Source organism: Neolamprologus brichardi, chromosome 2, assembly GCF_056152115.1.
Source record: "Neolamprologus brichardi isolate AB-2024 chromosome 2, ASM5615211v1, whole genome shotgun sequence".
Classification (NCBI taxonomy): Eukaryota; Metazoa; Chordata; class Actinopteri; order Cichliformes; family Cichlidae; genus Neolamprologus; species Neolamprologus brichardi.
In genome coordinates this window covers 27,626,909-27,649,442 of record NC_142105.1, presented here as the reverse complement: position 1 = coordinate 27,649,442, position 22,534 = coordinate 27,626,909, and the positions used below count along the sequence as shown (strand labels likewise).

At 39.0% G+C, this 22,534-nt stretch overlaps 1 protein-coding gene across 1 annotated transcript in view; it reads left to right on the top strand.

Moving 5' to 3' along the window:
* dock2 (dedicator of cytokinesis 2) overlaps nt 1–20,657 on the top strand; it is a 93,231-nt gene extending 72,574 nt beyond the window's left edge. The window contains exons 27-51 of the mRNA XM_035910894.2: nt 3,084–3,182; nt 3,472–3,566; nt 4,441–4,519; nt 4,654–4,754; nt 5,052–5,110; nt 5,429–5,577; nt 6,505–6,590; nt 6,775–6,931; nt 8,795–8,835; nt 10,892–10,982; nt 11,863–11,970; nt 12,376–12,465; nt 13,461–13,565; nt 14,095–14,236; nt 14,641–14,722; nt 14,853–14,937; nt 15,313–15,399; nt 15,637–15,813; nt 17,162–17,245; nt 17,347–17,484; nt 17,962–18,089; nt 18,254–18,461; nt 18,625–18,730; nt 19,368–19,516; nt 19,928–20,657. Of these exons, the coding sequence (XP_035766787.2) occupies nt 3,084–3,182; nt 3,472–3,566; nt 4,441–4,519; nt 4,654–4,754; nt 5,052–5,110; nt 5,429–5,577; nt 6,505–6,590; nt 6,775–6,931; nt 8,795–8,835; nt 10,892–10,982; nt 11,863–11,970; nt 12,376–12,465; nt 13,461–13,565; nt 14,095–14,236; nt 14,641–14,722; nt 14,853–14,937; nt 15,313–15,399; nt 15,637–15,813; nt 17,162–17,245; nt 17,347–17,484; nt 17,962–18,089; nt 18,254–18,461; nt 18,625–18,730; nt 19,368–19,516; nt 19,928–19,990 (2,709 nt within the window). The 3' untranslated portion in view covers nt 19,991–20,657. The remainder of the gene's footprint in view (nt 1–3,083; nt 3,183–3,471; nt 3,567–4,440; nt 4,520–4,653; nt 4,755–5,051; nt 5,111–5,428; nt 5,578–6,504; nt 6,591–6,774; nt 6,932–8,794; nt 8,836–10,891; nt 10,983–11,862; nt 11,971–12,375; nt 12,466–13,460; nt 13,566–14,094; nt 14,237–14,640; nt 14,723–14,852; nt 14,938–15,312; nt 15,400–15,636; nt 15,814–17,161; nt 17,246–17,346; nt 17,485–17,961; nt 18,090–18,253; nt 18,462–18,624; nt 18,731–19,367; nt 19,517–19,927) is intronic.
* Nucleotides 20,658–22,534: the final 1,877 nt, after the last annotated feature.

The window sequence follows — 22,534 nt, the reverse complement described above, 5'->3', positions numbered from 1 at the left end:
AAGCTGCAGATTTTTATTCATTTATTTTTTGTTTCTCTACTTTGATATTGAAATGTACGTGTTCTAGCACAGCTGTGTTGTATTTTACTGTTTAAGGAACAATGTTGCAAGTAAATAAAAAGGAGTACTGCATCATCTGAAATAGCATAAGATTATCATGTAGTCGGTTTGACAGGTGATCCAGTTTTGCAGCACATAACAGACTAACACAATTGAAGAATGGTTTGATCATTTGGCAGCTTCGGCGTCTCTGTCCTTGCATTTCTTACACATCTGTCACCAGCAATGCTGCTATCAGGAGCTGAAAAACAACCAGCTTAATAAAAAAAACATCCCTCGCGTTGTGTTTGAGGCTTGACCACGCCTGCACCGCCACTGGTTTAAAGTTGCAAAGTTTAAAACATGTGGATGACTTTTTAACAAATGAAGTACTGTTGAACTTTGTGGCTTGTGTTGAGACGTTTTGATTTTTATAAAAATGTTTTTGACGTTTTCCACAAAGTTGTCACTGATAAGCCCTAAACCCATGATAACCGAAGTTGACATATGTCTTGATGCATTCTCAATCATCCAGGAAGATAAATCTCCAAAAGTTGATTCTGTTCATCTGGACGTAGCGTTTTCTGGGAGAAACGTTTTGTCACTCATCCAAGTGACTTCTTCAGTCTCAGCTGACTGCAGGTTTCCCCAATCTTATAAACAGTACATTTGCATAATGACTGAAACCAGCCCACTGAAGGAACAATGGGCTGTGAGGTCAGTTCCATAATCATAATTATGCAAATTCTCATGACCATTGATCAACAACCACTGACCAAAATCAAGTGATCAGTGGGTTTTGGTCAGTGGTTGTGAATACGCTATGTCCAGATAAACAGAATCAACTTTTGGAGACAAAGTTGACATGTTTTTTTGATTTTTTTGATTATTATTTAAAGGCAATAATCGGTCACAGTCAACTGAAATCGGCAGCAAGCTTACAAATGTGGTAGTGAGGTCATATCTCAGCAATGCTCAGAGCTATTACATCCAAACATAATGCACAGACTCGGGACCCCATTGTGAAGACTGTCTGTTTCCTATGAGTGCTTGAAGTCACGTTTCTAACACGATCACATTAAGTTGCCATGGTGACTGTGCCCTGCTGAACCGCTTGCCCCCTTCGTTGCCGCTCGCAGCTATGTTTTAATGAAGTTTTAATGAAGTTTTAAGTTTTGTTTGCATACATGACTAAAAAAGTATCGTTGCTTATTAGAATGCAGGCAAGCACAAACACAAACCCTGCCACTTTTGATCAAATTAAAGTTGTCATCGCATTAGATGGCATTCATCTTTCATCTTCAATTACTCATCCATCATCCTTAATCTCTGTCTCGTCTCTCCTTTTCTGCCACCAACTCCGAAGGATAATTTCTCACAAATCCCGGTGGCAGAAATACCTGTTCTGAATGTTTACTGAACTCAGTGTAGCAGCAGAAGAATAGAGGATCATAACAAAAACTATATGTAGTGTAACAAACCAAGGGCATATAAGGTAAAACATATTAGTGTTTACCAGTGTTCTGGCCCTTTTGAGGCTCAGGGGTGTGATGATTATGTGGAGTGAGGATTTATTTACAGACAACTTGAAGAAGTAAAATTGAACCTGGCAAAAAGAGTCGATGAAATTAAGAACAAAAATGATTGAAAATGCAACAGTAGTCCAGCTGGTGGAGAACATGAAGGAGGAAGAGTGTAGATTGACAAAATTTGACTTAATCAGCAAAGATTTCAACACTTTTTAGGAACATATATAATATGCACAGACCTTAAAATAAATTCACATTTTCTTTCATGCCAGTAATTATTCATGTTTTCTTCAAGTTGATGCAGATCAGTTTCTGTATTTTTTTTTCTCTGTTTTCTCCACCTTCATTGACCATTACCATTCTCAGTGCCTTCCCCCTCTCAGCCTCTGGATGTGGAAAGATCTGCTCTAAATTTTCCATGAATTTTCTGCTCTAATCCAGCTCGAGAGAGTTTTTCCTCAGTACTTTTCACACAGATTTAAAGCTAACTTGGGTAAAACTTTTTTTCCTTTTTCATGCCTTGCCTCATCTTTCATGTCTGTCTTTCTCACAGAAGTCGCAGCTCCTTCTTCCACCTGCTCTGTCTCAGGACTCTTTCTATCTTCTATCGCTGACGCTTGCTAATACTAAACTCAGCGTGTGTCTATGTGTACTCAGCTTGGGCCATATTTCAAGTTAAGTGCATGAACTGATGAGTTTATTTAAAAAAACCCTCACAAACATGAAACATTCAAACTCTATTTCGTTTTTGCTTAACGATTTTTAGACAACATCACATGTTATCACACTATAAAGCACCTTTGTGGTGATATTAAGATTGACCACATCACTGAACTTTTGTCTGAACTGCTTTTTTTTTTCTTCTTGCATTTGTTGATGTTTGAAAGGTTTTTGTCTCTTTATCTTTTCAACAAGTAAATCAGATGAACTATGTCAAAATGAATTTTTTACTGAAGTTCATTGCATTTTTTCTCATTTGTTGTTATCAGAAAGTCTGAGCGGTTTAGTTCTGTATTTGTTATTTGGAGTGATCGAGTCATTCGGAAGGTATTTCTTTTTAATCTCACCTTGTGGCAGGGTGCCACGGCGTAAACTATAGAATGTAATTTAAAAACTACAGACACTGCCAGCCTTCCTGGCAACGATTGGGTTTGGTTATAGTGATTATGATAATCTGAAAATTCCATGGTAATAACGAGCTGTTGATGCACACAGTTTAATTTCTGTTTAGCTATGCCTCAGTCTTGGTGCAGTATGGATAACCTTAAGTGACTCAGAAGCACCCTGCAATAGATTGCTGACCTGTTCTGGGTGTACAATAACACACCCCTCACCTTATGAAACTGGAATAGTCTCCAGCCCCCAAGCAAAAGCTGAAATGGATAAGTGGTTTAGAAAATAGATGGATGTATGGATGGGTGATTCAGTTTTCGGCTTAAGATGTGTAGCTCTCAAGCTAAGAGTAATGGGTTATCTCTTTCTTTCTTTTTCTTTTTACACACTTTACCTCTGTAGTCGAGGGTTGTTGCCTGCATGACAGCTATTCTAAGTCAGATGGATGATCGACACTATTCTACATACATCGAAACCTTCAGTGGAACTACTGATCTAGTGGTAAGTGCCTCACACACATATCCGCAGATGGCAGAAAACTGAATTTTTTTAAAACTGGAGTGTTTATTGAACCTTCTGACAAATAATAAAAAAATAAATTAAGTACCTGTTTGGACATATAAGTTTTAATTTGTATCATTTTTGCTATATCTGTCATTTTTGTGCAGCAAAATGTCTCATTTTCCTATCAAAGTATAAATGAAGGGTGGCTCAAGACTTTGCATATTGCTGTTAGTACAGTTCTATATTCTCATTTGTTTCTTGTTCTTCTTGTCTTCTTCTACTGCAGGACTTCCTAATGGAGTCCTTCCTCCTTTTCAAGGACTTGATTGGGAAACATGTGTATCCGTCTGACTGGATGGCCATGATCATGGTACAGAACAGGTAACATATTGCAGATATGTACACACACATGCACAGAACCAGTTTGAAAGTCTTCTCTTGCATGGTTCTACATGTGTTTGCCCATGAGCTACGGCTTATGCATTTAAAAAGTCGACATCAACAGTCGACTGGTTCATCCACGTGAACCCACACAGGGATAAGTTAGCGATAGGAAAGCTGGGATCAAGGCTGCGATGATGAAAACGGCTGATGTGGCAAATATGACTGTGTGTGAGCCGATGGAGTGAAAGCTATCAGTGGTTTTTGTGATGTAAGCTAAAGGGAGGCTAAGGCTGTGTCAGACGAAAAGGCAAATAGGAAAAATTGAAAATGAGGTACAGGAAAAGGCAGTTTGATAAGGAGTCTGCAGACCGGGGTTAGAATGAAGATGTGCAGATATAGAAAGAAAAGCCTACTTAAAAGAAGATGAAAGAAGGAGGGGGAATGAGAAGGAATGGCATTTGGCTCTGTATAATGGTGATAGATAGACAGTGTTGAAGCAGAGGGAGCCTGAGAGTAGTTTTGCTACTTAACTTTAGAAAGCCATAAGGCCATATCGCGCCAATACACCTGCACACTTTGTTAACTTGCGATCATGATCTATCACTGTGACAGAAGATTTGAATTGAATGCGATATTGCATTTTTTTTGTCTGGAATAACAGTTTAAAGCTGTGGCTTTAAGCTCTAGAGCTGAATTCTTTGATAAACAAAAAAATAAGCTGCATTGTGGTTTTTTTAAAGAATCCCATCCTTTTATTCTTCTTTTACTCGTATTCTCCTTTTTTAACATTCAGCTTGATCAAACACAGCCACAGCAAATTTTACTTCATTGACATGTCTTTTTTATTTATTCATTTATATCTGTTCATTAGGGTGTTCCTAAGAGCCATCAATACATATGCTGACACTATGAAAGAAAAGTTCCTTAATAACGATGACTTTGAAGTCCAGGTAACGGTATTTTTATGTGCAATATATCCGAGCTTTGTCTCATATTGATGCCATCCTTCTTATTGTGTCTGAATCCCCTTTAACGCTATCTTTCTCTGCATCCCCTCCCTTCCTCACTCTTCCTCACTGACTAGTTGTGGAATAACTACTTCCACTTGGCAGTTGCGTTTATTACCCAGGAGTCCCTGCAGCTTCAGCATTTCTCACCAACCAAGAGGAACAAGATTCTGGCCAAGTGAGAGAAGAGCTATTTAATTTCCCAATTTACTACACCTACTCTCCCCACTGATTTGTGGTCTATTTAGGATTCTTCGTTTGCTGTATATACTTCAATACCTATTAAAAGTGTGTGTTACCTGTAGATAGGCATTTAATTTAGATCAAGTTGAGTAAGAGTAGGTGAGCATTATCTTTTCCACTCAGTAATAACAGTATTGATTTGGACACTGCTTCCAAACTAACACTCTAATGTCTTCTTTTTTCTCTTTCTGTGTATTTTTCCTTCCTTATTGTCCCACACTCTGAATTCCAGATATGGAGATATGAGAAGGCTTATTGGCTTTGCTATCCGTGACATCTGGTATAAACTAGGTAAGAACTGTACTGTAATGTGTAGTTTTTCTTCTTCATAAACTGTGGATAGAAAGGTTCATGAGTCAGCAGTGTTTCACACTGACAGACACCAATCTGAATATATCAGTGCACTAAAAATATCACAGTTTTCTGTGGTGTGTACAGAAGAGTAGGGTTATATCCTGCACAGAGCTAAAGCTCTTACTGTAGAAGAAAAATACTTTTATGTATTTGCCAGACAGAGACCTGTAGTGTTACCTGAGGGTGAGTAAAAAATGCTGTGTCTGCATATACGAGCAATTACGTGTGTTTATTTCTATGTGTGTGTTTTTTCAGGCAGTCATAAAATCTGTTTCATCCCCGGCATGGTGGGTCCCATCCTGGAGATGACTTTGATCCCTGAGGAAGAGCTGAGAAGGGCCACTATTCCCATCTTCTTTGACATGATCACCTGTGAACATGCACGTTTTGGAAACTTCAGCAAGGTACACACATATAGGAACACAAGCAATTAGTATTGCTGGGTGTACAATAACACACCCCTCACCTTATGAAACTGGTGAGGGGTGTGTACAAAACAGGACATGTAACATTTGATATTAATTGCAACCCATTCAAACTTCATTTTAATCAATTTGTAATATAAAACCAGAAGACTCAGGTCTCAAGCGAGCTGGTTTTATTTGGAGCTGAACTAAACTTAAGACAATCGAGCCATTTAAAAAGTAATCGTGATACAAAAAATACTTAAATAAATCTTATATATTGCAGACTTTGATGCATTTGTATCTGTGAATACATGCTAAAATTAAAAGAAGAGACAAGGAAAACAAATCAAATAGAAAATCTATAACTGTGGCACATACACATTGTGCTCCCGCATTGATTTCCTGTAATGCAGCAGATAAAAGTAAAAGAGACACCTTAATTATGCTTGCATGCATAATTGATTTCCACTTCTGTTGCTCCCGTCTTTTGCTTCTTCATCTACCTTTTGTCCCACGCTTTGCTTTCCCCATTTTCAGTGCTGTTCTTTATGCTATTAATAAAGCTCTGAGTGATAAATGTCCTTTTGTTCTGATACCGAAAATATTTTGCCCTGTTACTTGGACTGTATGCACATAGCACTATTGTGAGGTGTTACCCAAGCAAACACTTATTCTTTGTTTTAAATACAAAAGGACAAACAAAGATCACTCATTAGGTAGGCGGGGAGAGGGAATCTGATGACTCAGTAGATAGTGATGCAAAGTTGTTTGATGTTTACTCTGAAAGAGAAAGCCTGAAAAACAATTGATAAAAAGAATAAAAGATGTGACATGAGCATACGATGACGCTCCAGAGCTTTGTAATTTGTTATCTGTCTGTCTATAATAGTTACTTTAAAAAAATAATAATAAAATCTTCGGCAGTTTGAGAATGAGATCATTCTGAAGTTGGACCATGAGGTGGAGGGTGGTGGAGGAGATGAACGCTACATGCAGCTACTGGAGAGCATGTAAGTATTGTACCTTTTTTTCACTATACACAATCGATTTCCTGCTAACTCTCATGAGCAGCATTTCACACTTGGCTCTGTTCTTCTGCCAGTACATTAATAGACAAACTGAATAACCCTGAATAACAAGGTAAAACCCTCTCAGAGGTCTCTGATGATTAACTTGTGGAAGCATGTCTGCCAGATTGCTGGACTGTGCTGCTGAGAAACCCACGCTGAGGCCACAGGTGCAGCACTTTGTCTCCTTGGTGAAGGGGCTCCTCATTCGTCTCCTTGACTACCGCACTGTGATGAGCGATGACAGCCGCAACAACCGCATGAGCTGCACAGTCAATCTTCTGGTAAGAACCACCTTTGAAATCAGCTGGCAAAGTTGCCAGCGCTTGAAAGTCTTGTTAGCATCATCATCATTAGCTTTCTAGTGTCTAAGTGTGATATGTTTGTGTCATCATGGATTAGCATTTATTGCTACTTACCTTGTGATTCTTGTAATATACAGTGCCTTGTTGGTGTAGTGTCTCATAGCAAAGAGTTGCTGATCTTAGATGTACGCACATCAACACCAATAAATCCATTAGTAATTGAAAGACTAATATAATGTGAAACTTTGGCTGCTTTGGATTCTATATAAAACAATCTCATGAAGAGTTTATTATGAAACACAGATTTTATTTCTTGTCTTATGTGCCAAGGCCTTTCTTTTTCTTTTTCCCCATTTAATTTGGGTGCTGATTGATCTAAAGGCGAAGATTCATCTCCTTGTCTGGTCTCCTACATTTTGCATTGGGTTGCATCAGCTCCTGTCTGTTCCACGTCCTTTCTCTTATGTGATCTCCTAATCAGATTCTCCCCCACGGTATTCTTAGGTTTAGTAATGGATGCCATCTACCCACCATATGATCTTCTCCACGCCAGATTAAATCATATGATACCTCAGCAAAACTCTTTCTTTTCCTTTCATTTCCAAGATGCAAACATTTAAAAGATCATAATTCGACAGATGGATGCGTCTGTGTTTGAATAATAACGTATAATAACGCTTTATCCCCCATCCCCAAGGTGGAGGCTGCTGGTACATGGCAGGAGTGTTTAGTTTGTAGCCTGTGGCAGTTGCCCATTAGCTATTCTGTTTCATTCATGTGGCCAACTGAAAAAAATCCCCTCTGCCCACAAGCAGGCACTAGTGCACTCCCCTATCCGTACCCCCCAGGCTAACTTTACTAAGGAATTATACACACAGGCACAGTCACACACATATTTATTCTGCTCCTTCATGTAGATGAACTATCAAAACAAAACAAACTTATTTAAACATAATAAGAAGTACTCTCAAAAGGTTTGCACTATATCATTTTGGTTTCATTTTTCTTTTTCGTTGTTACAGATATTAACTCAGTACACATACTGTGCACTATATCTACAATATGCTAGGCATACATATGTGTAGTTTTTGTTTTTTAAACAACTCTCAGTTCCTGTATTGTTCTTTATAAAAGATAGAAAGTGATGCTGTAGTTCTACTGAAAGTTGTGTTGCTATAGATTTAAAAGACAGGTGGACTGCTGCAAATCTTTACTTGTCTTCTTGATGGGCACCCTATATAAACATGTTAGCTCCCTAAATTTAAAATTCATTGTCCAATAAATAATAAATCTTACCCTTGACAATATAAAATGGTTTGATGGTATACTGTGGAAAGATTGACTATAATTTGTCACATTTGTGATTCTGTGTATGTGTCTGTCGGTGCTGTTGTGTGTATTGGCCTGTGCTAGTGATGGGAGGTGAGGTTACATCAGTTCGTTCCACTCCTCTGTTCACTGTAGATATCATTAAACTTAATTAAACTGGGAGTTTGTGCAGTTTATCTAGCACACTTGAAAACACACGCGCTCCCACATTAAAGCACAAGCAATCAGTATTATAGTATAGTACTGTAGTGTAGTATAAAATAGGAGTGTAATGTGGTATGATGTGGTATAGTGTTGTGTTGTAGTGTAGTGTACAGTATAGTATACATATTATTGGATAGTATAGTGTGATACAGCATGTTATGGTGTATAATATAGTATAATATAAACGTAGAATTAATTAATAACATAGAGTTTCAAAACCTCTATCAGTTATATATGCATATGCATGCGAACACAGGCATACATACACACAGAAACGACACTAACCAACCCCTCCTTCTGTCTTTGCAGAACTTTTACAAGGACATCAATCGTGAAGCGATGTATATCAGGTATTTACTTGCTGGATTTGACTTAAATGGTGCATGTCTGTGTTGTACGCATGCTGTGCATGTCTGTGCATGCGTTTGTGTGTGTGTGTGTGGGGGGGGGCTCTATAATCTGACAAGGGATTATATGAGTTCCACTGAATTAATGTCAAAATCCACAGGATCAGCTCGGCCTGACTGGAGGGAGAGAGAGACATGATGAGTGTGAGGGAGGGAGAGGTGGAGAGACAGGGAGAGAGAGAACCATTTGTAAGAGAGCGAGAGAATGAGCGGGACAGACAGGAAAGAGAGGAGGAGAGGAAGTAGTCAGGTCCCGCAGTGCACTTCTGAGTATGGCTTTTAGACAAATTAGTTATCTGTATGTGTGAATGTGAGTGAAAGTCAGTGGTTGATCAACTGCCTTGTCAGCTCTGTGGATAATACAGTAACATTTAGCTGGCTGGTTTATTGGTGTCAGCCAACAAATGTATTTTAATGCAAACAGACAATTTATTTAGTGTGTCTTATATAATTAGTCACAATGTAATGGTGCGCTTACATAACGATGGATAATGAAACCCAAAACTAATTAAAATTCCCTTTGTGCTGCTGCGTACAACCCAAATCAGCTACAACGATGAAGCACATGATCAAGCTTCAGATTTAAACTCTGTCATCATTTCAGAATCCTATGAAAGAAAATATGAAAAATAAACTGCACTGGACTCACCTCGCTGTTTTGGTTTGCATCCCTGGTGCATATGATAATGTCTTTTTCTCTAAATGCAGTACGTTGAAAACTGAATCTGCTTCCTTCGCCAGGTTTCATTCTGCTATACATACACGTAGTGCTATTCGCCATATGTGCTACATACTAGTCACTGAAGCTTGTAGCTTTCTATAATTTCTTTTTCTTTGTGTAGCTGTCTCATAATAATGTGAGACAGCTAGACAATTCTACCACAGCATGAAGATACTGTTATACACTCATAACCTTCCATAACCTGTATTATGGAAATAGGACACTTCCTATATTGTTCTATTCCAGGTGCAAACAACAAAATGAAACTTACTTATTTGTATCAAACAAAACCGAGTATAGAAGAATAAACAAGATGCCTCCTGCTAAATTTGGCTCATCAAAACCCTTTCAGTTTTGAAACGTGCAGGTACAGTGAAGCTAGAGAAAGTGAAAAACAGGATGCCAGAGAACAAATGAGATGAACACACGACTCTAAAATAATAGTCAAACAGATTGAGTAATTAATGTAAGTTGCAAATGACTTGGGACTGAAACTTTTCTGTTTTTTTGTTCCCTTTTCTGTTTGATTTCACATCCAATGACTGGACTGTCATAAACAACTTACAGCCAGATACATTTCCAACCAGAAAATTGTTATATCTGAAAGTGTGAGGAAGGAAATAGCAGGTGTGACATAAAAAAAGAATAAAAAAAACAAGGAAAGTGAGACTGTCAACATTTAGGCAGACAAAATAAGCAGTTGTCCTGTGAGCCAACACCTTACTTTGCAAGCAGATATGGGACTGTTCATTTAAAAGCATTCAGAAAACATTTCTTTTCCTGCTTTGTCATCAGTGCTTTAGCAGCAAAGTCCAGCCTCTGGCCATGTGGAGAAGGTTTGTCTTGACAGATGAAAGATATAGATACAACAAAACAGATCAAAACTAAAAGCAGTAGCAGTAAAAGCCGGTCCTCCAGGTGACAAGAAGTAATCCCATTTTTCTCCTTGTCAGGCCTATAACACGTTATAGGCCTACAAGCATCTGTCAGACCATTATAAGACATATGGTAAATTGTGCTCTTTTGTGTGTGTGTGTGTGTGTGTGTGTGTGCGAGTGTTAAATGACCTTTTGCTAAGCTTAGTACATATTTCAGGGTATCTACCAGTGTGTTTGTGGGTGAGAGAGTGAGAGAAAAGAGAGAGAAAGAGGGGCTAATGCTTCCTTTGCAGGTCTTCAGGTTGCCCAACAGTGGCATCTAGTGGAATAAGGTTTAATTATCTTGTTTAAAGAGTGTGCCTTCTTTTTTTTCCTTTTTCTTGTACTTGTGTGTGCTCAGGTACCTTTACAAGTTGAGGGACCTTCACCTGGAGTGTGAAAACTACACAGAGGCGGCGTACACACTGCTGCTCCACTCTCGTCTGCTCAAGGTGGGGCAAACAGTCACATGCACGCATATGAAGACACATATTGTTGCTTAATGCTGGCCCCTGGTGTCTTGTTCTTCTTAATCACTTGCCACAACTGAGACAGTTTTGCAGTAGCTGATAAACAGTTGCTACGTCGCTGGCCTCCAAATGATGAAGCGCCGAGTTTAGTTTATGGCATTGCGTCGTCTACTGCAGCTACATCGCTATGGTGATTGATGCCGTGCACTTGCCCAGTGTGTGTGTGTGTGTGTGAGGATGTGCATGTATGAGTCTGAGTCTGTTTGACCTCTTATGTCGCTTCAACTCTTTTATAAGGCACATGAATTTGAGCATCTCCTGCTCGTCATCTCCTCTGTGCGTCTCATTACATCAAAGCAGTTGAACTCTATTTAACAATTTTTCTAATCTCCATTTATCTGCAGCGTCAGTCCTGTCATTCCGGTCACACTACTGGAAACAACAGGCTGGAACACACAGCATGCTATAATCTTTGCTATCCTAAGCAGATTAGACAGTTTTAAAATTCATGATGTACTGTTTTTTTTTTTTCTAAATTTAATTCTGTGTAATTTATGTAATAGAAGATAAACAGTTGTCTCATTTATATAATAAATGGGCACTCTGCTGCTGTTTTTGCACATGCTCCGCTTAGGACTAATATTGATTTATTACAACAATGAAACTGTAAGCTTTAAGTACTTTTTCTCCCTTTGTTCCTCTGTGATAAATGGCACAGCAGAAATTAGAGTAGTCCTGAAGGCAAAGTTTTTCTTTTGTTTCAGCAATATCAAGTTGGGCCTCCCTTCGGAAATATCTCATTTTGTTTTTATCTTTGTCTTTTCTTCCATATCTCTTTACTTCCTCTCTGTCTCTGTTGCAGTGGTCAGATGACATGTGCAGTCAGTTTGAGTTTCACGGCTCCCAAACACAGCGACAGCTCAAAGAAACTCTCTACGACACAATCATTGACTACTTTGACAAGGGCAAGGTCTGTATTGTTTCAGACGATGTCAAAATTTGCTTAGCTGTGCCGCTATTGAGTGATTAATTGAGCGCTAATTAGCGCTCAGTTGCATTAATGAAAATCCGTGTGTTGTTGTTCCGTTTTTGTCTTCTTTTTCTTATTTGCTTCACTCGAGGATATCGGAGATATCAAAACAGATATCCTTCAACCACACATGATCACTGTGCTGTGTGTTAGTGTCACATTCATTTTGTATTCTCCCCAAGTGTCTCATGTTCTCTGAAGCTGAGATAGAGACTTCCTTCCACTCCGCAGAGACTTGGACACAGACATTTTCATGATATGAATTCCCACCACGACAGCTGTGCCCGATTTATTAGCAGATGGTGTAATGAAGGACACTTCTGTTTCTTTCCTTTGTGTGCTTAGATGTGGGAAGAGGCCATCACTCTGTGTAAGGAGCTTGCAGAGCAGTATGAAAATGAGATCTTTGACTACGAGCTGCTCAGCAAGAGACTGGTAATACATTACAATCACAGGGGTTCATGTCTTCTGTGTAGCATTCACGATTGCATGTTTTTCCCCCTTTCCCTTTTAAAGATGTTTTAGATGTTTGGGGGGTTTAAGGTGGTGTTTGAAAAAAAGAAAGAGAATTCAGGCTATTTATCACGTCTTTGATTAAGGGAGTGCCATCCTATAATATCATAAATATGTACTGTCATCCAGTAATCAAAAATAGAGAGGGCATAGCCGAACATATGAAACAGGAAAATACCGCAGTGTAATCCCTTTATTTCAACAAAGTAACTGTATTCTAAATACCTTTTTAAACGGTAACTGTAACGGAATACAGTAACTCATATTTTGTGTTTTAAATACGTAACGGCGCGACATGTATTCCGTTACTCCCCAACACTGCCTCTGAATATATTGTTACATCATCTGCACCCTCAAACATTAACAGCATGTCAAATACTCCTTTAAATCAAGCTTTTTTTGAGCTTATGGCATGTCATAAATATATGACCCCAAAATTATGATTCTTCATTAGCAGTCTTCAGCTACTTCAAAGTCCTCCTGGCCCTCACTTTGTCATCTCAATCACACTTCCGCTTCTTTCATCTCTTGCCTCTGCACGACAGAAGAAGTGATTCTCCCATATACTAACTTTTGGTTTAGCACCACCTTCTCCTCTATCTCCCCTTCACTCAAATAACTCCTTCCACTCCTCGAAGAGAATCACAGATTTCCCAACAATGGAAAAATCTCTCCCTCTCTTTATATGACTGCAGCAGAAGCTCTCTCAGCTAATGCTGAATTTATGTGGTTATATAAATGACAGACATTGCCCTTGGGTGGGGTGTGCTTTTTTTTCACTACATCTATCACCCTCGCAGGCCCGGCATTCTGCTGAGCGTAGCTTTGTCATTGGCATGAGCTGATTAAACTGCCCAAAGTGCACATCTGAAAGTCTCCCTTGGACACATCCTCTGTTTCCTTCTGTCTCTCTACAGGAAAAACAAGCCAAGTTCTATGAAAATATTATGAAGATCTTGAGGCCTAAACCAGACTACTTTGCAGTGGGCTACTATGGACAGGGCTACCCTCCATTCCTCAGGGTTTGTATTTTGCTGTGTCACAGTTCAGTTAGAGAATACTTCAAATTGTTACCAGAAACATAAAGTAGATATTAAGGAATTCACACCATTTACAAAATCCTAACTGTCTTCCATTAAAAAACGTTATTGGCAGTTAAGCTTAGCTGTTTACAGTTTGTTTTTTAAACACACCAGCAGGTATCTAGCAGAGTGGGACATACGATACCCTCCGGAAACATTTTGGATGTGTTGATTGCAACAAGCTGCAGAAATATAATTTTGCAATGATTATTGCTTCTGCTATGATTATGTGTGTTAATCTGCTGTGGTAACGAGCAAGGCAAAGTCAGTATTCAGCTTATAAGAGGGCAGTCAAAGGTGATCAGGTACAACTTTTGAGTCTTTGAGAGAATTTCAGTGTCTGCCATTCCTAGGTGGACTCTGCCCTATTTAAAGAAGTTTAAATAGGCAAAGAACTTTCCTGTGAAGATAAGCTGGGTCTTAATCTTTATTATCAGTATTAACACTGGTTTATTCCCCCTGGCTTCAGAACAAGGTGTTTATCCACCGTGGTAAGGAGTATGAGCGCAGAGAGGACTTCCAGAACCAGCTGATGAGCCAGTTCCCCAGCGCTGTGCGTCTCAACACAACCACCATGCCAGGGGACGATATCAAGAACTCTCCACTTCAGTGTATCCTTCAAGCAGCATTACACACTTATTCATTTACAGTCATATGTAGATGCATATTGAACGAAGGAAATTTTAATATTCTGCATGGTCTACGGGGTTCACCAGCACACTAGCATAGAAGTCATAAAATATTCACATGCAGCACCTTCGGGATTATTAAGTATTTGGGTCAGTGAACACATTTGAAAGTACTAAATATCCAGGGACCTTTTAACCCAGAACCACTGTACATCTTAACCAACCATCAGATCTCTGTGTATTAAACTAAAATTTCATTTTAGTTTACTTGTCCTGTTCCTTTTGATGCACTTCTGTATGAACACATCCCTCCACTATGAGTTTGTACACTCACAGAGATACTGAGAATCTATCTCTTATGTTTATTTCTGAGCAGTCTAAAACAGATATCCAGTGTTTCACAGTGCAGCCAGTCCTCGAAATCCCTCCTCGCTTGAAGAACAAACCCGTTCCTGACCAGATCATCAAGTTAGTGCCATTCAAGCTAGTGCTTAAAAATGAACTGGAGGTTTTAAATATGTACACCTAATGTATATTGTGCCTCATTTTGCATGATTTTGTCTGTTGTCTTTGTTTGACTCATTTCTTTCCTCTTCAGCTTCTATAAGTCCAACTATGTGCAGCGCTTTCACTATTCCAGACCTGTGAGGAAAGGACCCGTGGACCCAAACAATGAGTTTGCTGTGAGTTATGTCTTTAAAATGAAATGTGTGACCACAGGGACCATGAAAGCATTTCAAGGACTTTTGTACTAGAACTGTTATCAGTCTGAAACTGTGAGTTACTAATATATAAAATAATAGGATTTTATTCAAAGGCAGGATTTTTCATATGCTGAGGCTTGTGTTTAAAGGTTTCAGATGAGCTCTTGAAATGCAGCATCAGATTCTGGTATTACTGTGGTGTATGATTAGATTAGAATAAATGAGATTGTGCAGCAAGCGTCTGTTAAGATTTCAGGCTTCAATGCAAGATATGATATCAGAGTATTCACAAGTGGTACAGATTTATCTGACAGCTTCTCTGTTTTTATACTTTTTTTTTTTGTTTTTTTTTAGTCCATGTGGATTGAGCGCACAACCTTTACCACTGTCTATAAGCTGCCTGGGATCCTGCGCTGGTTTGAGGCAACTGACATGAAGCATGTAAGTCTACAGGGCCATGTTTGTTCTCCATGTTTGACTTGTGTGTTTGCTGTAAGTTATTATCTCCAGTGCAATGCGTTTCACACTTCAACACCACTGGTTACAGGGTTTTTTTGTGTTTAATTTTTAAAAGTTTTATTATACGTCTCCCACATCTGATCTGAAAACTCTCCATCCATCCATCCACCTTCATTCCTTTTTCTTCTACTCTTTCTGTGTGTCTGCCTCCCTTTCCAGACTACCTTGTCTCCTTTGGAGAATGCCATAGAGACCATGGAGTCAACAAATGAGAAGATTTTAACGATGATTAACCAATACCAGTCTGACTGGAGCCTTCCTATCAACCCTCTCTCCATGCTGCTCAACGGCATCGTTGACCCAGCTGTCATGGGTGGCTTTGCAAAATATGAAAAGGTAAATTCTCAAAGATCATCACTAATATTACAAACCCAGTTCCAAAAAGGTTGGGATGCTGTATAACATAAAAAACAACAAATTGTGTGTAGTGGTTAACACCTTCACCTTACACACAGAAGATCCCAGCCTCAGGAGGTCACAAGCTAGTGTGGTCTTAGACCTAATTCCAACCCTGGCTACATTGGAAGGTTTCATCAGGAAGGACATCCAGCATAAAAACATGTGCCAAACATACAGATCCATCTGCTGTGGTAACCTTTTGGGGAAACAAAGTACTTTAGCTTAAACCGGGATTTCTAAAATGAGAAACTAGTACCTGCAGGAAACCTTGGAAAACTGGATGAGGTGCATGTGTTTGTTTAAAAAAAAAAAGAGAGAGAATCATTCCTGCATAATTATTATTATTATTTTAATACAAAATTTAAGTTCAGTAAATACTTTTGTGTTCAATATTTTGAAGTCACAATTAGCTATCATCAAAAGCCAACTGAAAGTAATAAGCACAGTCACATTTACTGTGAGCACGAAGCCAGATTGTGATATTTTGTGGCAGACTAAAGGAAATGGATATGTGTTCAAAGTGTAACAAAAGCGAACCACATGTTTGTTTGAGTCTTCTTTTTCTTTCATGACTCTGAAACAAAGCAGTCTTTAAAGACTTCGCCTGGAAAAGAGTTTGATCTCTACAGATGTTTCTTATTAAAAATTAAGTAAAGTTTTTTTATTGCTTTTAGTTCTTTTAGAAAACCTCGCTGTAATGCAACTTCAATGCTTAGCTTAGGATGTCGAAAAAAAAATAGGTTTTCTGTGAATTTTGTGATGTCTTTAAATATTTGAAATGTAGCAATTAAGTGCTTTTAGATACACATTGTTTTTCATTAAATCAGATTGAGAGAGAAAAAGTTTGAGAACCACTGCATGAAGCTGTTATATTGAATTTCTATTGCCATCTATTGTAACACATACCATATACAGCCAAATAAGGGTTGCAGAAAAGGACGGAGATTCACCGTAACAAAGTAAGTCCTTTAACAGATATCAGAGCTTAAGAGAGTGCTCTCATGCAAGACTCGTCTCTCATGATGAACTTAAATCCATTAAGAAGAAACTCTTTATCACCTCCTGAGGCTCACTGAATATAATCAAAGTCAGTTTCTGCCGTCCAAATGACATTAAATGAAATGTACTTATCTGACTATCATTTAAGTGCCTCCACACACACCATTCAGTATTATAATATTCCACATAGGATGGTAGTAAATTACCATTTTTGCTAGCTGGTGAAATAGTAATCGATTTTTATCATTTTTTAAATGAGTGTTATATAATATTTCCTCTGTATCAGGCCTTCTTTACTGAAGAGTACACCCAGCAGCACCAGGAGGACAGAGAGAAGCTGGTTCGCCTCAAGGACCTCATCGCATGGCAGGTACTTAATACATATTCTCAAATACATGTACACAACATATATAGTCATTATTTTTATATGTGTGTGTTTTTCTGCTGACACCATGACATTTTTATTTCCAGATCCCATTATTAGGTGGAGGAATCTCCCTCCATGGGAAGAGAGTGACAGAGGACTTGCGTCCTTTCCATGAGCGCATGGAGGAGTGTTTCAAACAGCTGAAAAAGAAAGTGGAGAAGGAGTACGGAGTGAGAGAGTTGGTAAGCTGAAAGAAAAATGTAGGAAAATCCTAACTTTTCTACTAAAATATGATGCTTCCGTAATCCAGAATATCTTTTTTTCTGCAAAGCTGGACATGGAGCTGCTGTGGTAGAGCAGTGTAGAGCTAATTAAGCTGCAAATTAGCTGACCCAAGCGAATTTAAAGATCAAAGTACTCAGAAAACGCTGTGAGAAGAGTGTTGATGTGGGATTTGTACCTTTTAAATTTCTCTGCAACCAGAACAGGGTTTGGATGGTTTTAACGGGGGCAAACGTGGTCATTAACTTGTAATTGGCACTGCCTTTCAGGAGAAATTAAACAAAACTGGAGTAGAGTGATTATACACCGTTTTAAAAGTGATTAGACTCAGTTTTACTTCTTTCTTGTTCTTCTTGTTTTTAGAGATGTCACTTTTTCTACGATATCTTTTTCGGCTAATCTACATATTGTTCACATTTGTTTTTCTCTCTTTCCAGCCGGACTTGGATGAGAGAAAGTCTACTCGTCCACGCTCCATGCTGCGATCATTTCGTCAGTCCGTCATCTCGATTTCGTCACTGCAGGGATCCGAGTGTGGGACGCCAACCAAGACACATGCAGACAGGTAACATGCACATTTTCGAACCCCTACTGTGTCACGAGAACCCCACGATAACACTCATTTTAAACTGTATACATGAACTCTTACGGAAAAAGCGTCACACAAATATGATAACAAGCTTGGATTTCCTTTGAATGTCTAATGTAAATCTTCCTGCCTCCTCCCAGGGACAATCCTCCTGAGTCTCCAATCTCCTGGAGCTCTGCCACCCTACCACGCTCCAGTGGCAGTGTTAGTATAGGTGAGGAGGGGAGTGTGATGACAGTGGGTGATGCAGAGGTCAAAATGAGGAAGAGTAAGAAGAAAAAGAAAAGGAGCAGCATGATCTTCATCACAGAGGAAAGAGAACGGACCAGTACACTGGAATGCAAACGGGTGAGAATTAGTGATGATGGATAGCAATGTGGGGAAAATGTGAGAAAAAGGTGCAAAGACAGAAAAATGGGGAAGGTTGCATGTAAAGACATGATTAAGTAATAAAACGCTCTGTTTCTGTGAAGTGTAGTCTGAGTTTTCTGTGATCTTTGTCTCCCTCTAGCTGTCCAAGAAACAGGAGTTCCGCAGTGACACCAACTTGTCTGAGCCAAATGAAGTAAATGTGGCGCTGACCAATGCCAACTCAAGATCGCTGCCTGCCATCACAGGTGACACACAAACCCACCTGGTGTTATGGAATTACTGTGACTGAGGGGCACAAAGCCCACAAAGTCAAAAAATCATGACCTAAGAGGAAGTGCTGCATTTTTCCTGCTCTGGAAAGCTGACTCAAAGAAAAAAGAGCACAAGCAAGGTCATGATAGGAGAAATACCTTGGCATGCTATGGTGTGCAATAGAAAAAGTGAATGCTGGGGAATGCACAGTAACAACTTGCCCTAAGACACACTCTGATATAAGGCAGCAAATCAGTTTGAATGTTTTCGCAGAAGTGTAATAGTTGCATCTGGTTTATATCTGATTGTTGTATTTACACATCCTTGCACTATGGTGAATCAGGCCACAATTTACTGATGCTTCGCTGGCCTCCTGCCTTCACTGAATCAGCTGAGACAGCACTCACTGCAGTGTTAATACACAACTACAAGCTGCACTGCCTCACTGAAGATACAGCACTCACAGGCCACCAGTGTTGCTAGGGCACACAGGTCATCGGCAGAACAGCTGCGGGAGCCCAATTAGTCACAAAGAATCACCTGGCTACAGTGCAAGATCTGCTGTAAAACTGTAATCACAAGGACACAAACACTACATTCGTTTTTTTCCCTCTCCCTCTTTCTCTCTAGGCCTGTCCTTGTCAGTGGCAGGAGGGGCTGAGGAGGTGGAGTCCTCCAGAGGCAAGAGGGACAGTAAGACCATGTCGGTGTGTGCAACCTCTGACCGAACAGCAGACAGACGCTCAAAGGGTGTCATCAACCTGTTATTCAAGTCCAAGGTAGAGTAATAGCCCAACCTGTTTAAGTTAACTGGGTTTAGATTCAAGAATAAGTGCTTCAGTTAAAAAGAACAGAAATACACCTATTTACTTATCTGTGTCAAGCTTTTGCCCAGGTTTGTCAAGGTAGGTTCACTGGCTGCTGTTTGGCTTCATGTTTAATGTCCAGGCATGAGTGATGTCAGCTGTATACTACCTCTTAGTAGGAATTCATGAATATATTTTTCAGAAGATCTCAGATCTTTTCTTTAACAGAAGTAGCACTGAAAATTTATCTCCAGCATGAGTCTCTTGAATTATTCCAAGCAGGAGCTCAAAACCCGCTGATATGTTTTATTTGAGCACATTTCAGGTCATTTTTACCATTAACAAAAATCCCTGTATTTACATTATGTGTGTTTGTTTCGGCAGAGCTCCAGAGCAGAGGAAGTGAAGCCCAGTGATGCACCCAAAGAAAGAAACAGCCATTTTTGAAATGTATTATTTTCATTTCTTGTCTTCTTTACTTATTTGTACTATGCTTTTTTTTAAAACCAAAGACCTGTAGCTAAATCCACAATTATACACTGACTCACACAGTCTACTTGTCTGTCTCAATGTTGCCTTAATATAATTGATTTTACCTATCAGTAAAGGCTATTTTTGTTGTGTGACCTTTTTCCTGGCAATTTAGGTGATTCCCAGTGAAGCTAAATGCCATCTTACAGCTTTTCAATCAATTCTGCTTCTACAAGAATGAGCAAACACAAACCATCCCTCCGACACACCTGATTAAAAGCTTCTCATTATACGGCTTTCAGCATTGTTGACACTGAAGTTAATGAGAAAATAATAATTCTATAAAGCACAAAGGTTACTGTGTCCTCCCAAAGGACTTTAAACTGGAACTTGTTGCCACGAAGCTTTGGCACTGATACAACAAATAGGAAAGTCTAATAAACTCAAATAGAGTCAACAAACTGTGAAACTCGTTGTACAACATCAAAGCTGTGTGTACCCCAATGTTGAGTTTGTGTTTCTGTATGAATTCTGTTGGGAGTTACTTTCTGCATGATTTGGTCACAATTTTTTATACCTTTCTTTAAAATATAAAAATAAATGTTTAAGTGTATTTCCAGTTTGGAATTTGCTTTGGGTTTTTTGCATCACCGGTTTTCACGGATCTACCTAAGGAATACTTTAGGTGCAGGCTAAATACCAAGTTTTATAAATGTTAGAGCCGCTTCTACTCTTTATGGTAAAAAGAGTTCATCTTGGCTTTAGCTTCATGAATGAACAGCTTTTTAATTTAAGAGAGATTTGACTGTAAAACAAATGAAGCCAATGCTTGAGTGCCAACAACTGTAGTTCTTTAAATGACCACTTGGGGCAGGCTGCAAAATTCAGTACCCATAGACTCTCATGCTAAAATGGTCATATTTCAGATTGGAAATAAACATGATTATAGCGTCTTATGAAAGACTGTTTTAGACCCTGTCCACACCTGCAAGAGTATTTTGGCAAATGCAGCCTTTTCCATGCATTTTGGTTTTTTGTAGATATGTAAACAGGATTTTAAGTTGGTCATTGTTTATGCAAATATAGGAAGGTTTTTGGTTTCAGGATTGTTTCCTTGTACCGCTTCCTCAGTTAGGTTACTGTTTGTAGATTTCTGATTTACGTCTAGTTTACTTGATGTTCTGTGTATACCAGTATTTATTCTAGTATTATCAGTTTCTTGATATTTTAGATTCTAGTTTTAGTCAGTATATTTACAGTTATTGTTATTGGATTCTTTATATTTTGATTTATTAGTCTTGCCTTCCCTTTGTCATCCTCTTTCTTGTCAAGTCTTATTCTGATTCCCTGTTTAGTGGTGTCCTGTTTTATTTTGATTGTCATTTATTTCTAGTGTCTTGTTTTTTGCAGTTTTTATTAGATGTGATTAGCCTACAAGTCTACAGTGAAGGAGACCGTTGATTGGTCAAAAGTCTAGCCATCATTGTATCGTTGTGTATATATAGGCCTGCCACCGCCCTTTGTCAGACTATTTGTGTATCTTTTATCTTGTGTTCCTCATGTTTTCCTACTACTTTTGCATTTCTGAAAATCTTGCGAATATGAAAACTCAAGAAGGAAGGCAGCTAGAATTTTTTAAAGTTATACCATAAGTGCATGTACTAAAAATCTGAGGTGAGTTCAAATTCTGTTGACCTTGACACCAAGGTCAGAGGTCAAGTTTTCTTAAAATTTTGTGAATGCAACAACTAGAGAACGAGGCGACCTAGGATTTTAAAATTCACACCATAGGTGTAACATCTAGGAGGCTGGGGGATAACACTGGTGGCTGCCAGTTTTTTTTAGAGTCTGCATTTTGGGTTGTAATTCAGAATACATGACAAGGTCATTGAGAATATCCTCCTGGGTAGATGTTTGCAGAGACTCGGTTTCTGTGTTTACATGTGGAAAATGGAGAGGTTGTCTTGTATCATCAAAGATTCACTGTATTGCATAAATCAATGCAATAATATTATGTTGGCAACATCCATCTTTAATGTACTATAAGCAGCAGGGGACCTAAGAGATGCAAACTTTGCTGGAAGGCACTTTTCAAAGTTAACGTTGAGTAATTTGTAGTCCGTATTGATATTCCAAGACACCAATCCAGGTGTTCCCCAAAGAATTTGTTCTCTGAGCTAGAGAGAGCATGGGTAATGAATGAACAGCCCCAGATCATCCATTCAGCTGGGACAGTGCGTGTACAGCATCCAGGTTCTGAAGAACTGTACTGGCCCAGAGGAAGAAAACAAAACAACATGCACCTAGGGTGGTGAGCAGATTTCCTCTGTTCTCCTACAGCAGAGAAAAACAAAACACGACAGCCTTCAGGCCTGTTGTAGCTCCGCTTTTTAATTTCTTTAACCCCTGGGATCTGCTTAACGTACTCTGAAACAACACAACTAAACCCTTCAAAATCCTGACAGATTATGAGTAAGTGAAGTCAGGAGGGAGCGCAAGTCTTCCTTTCTTCATTGACTG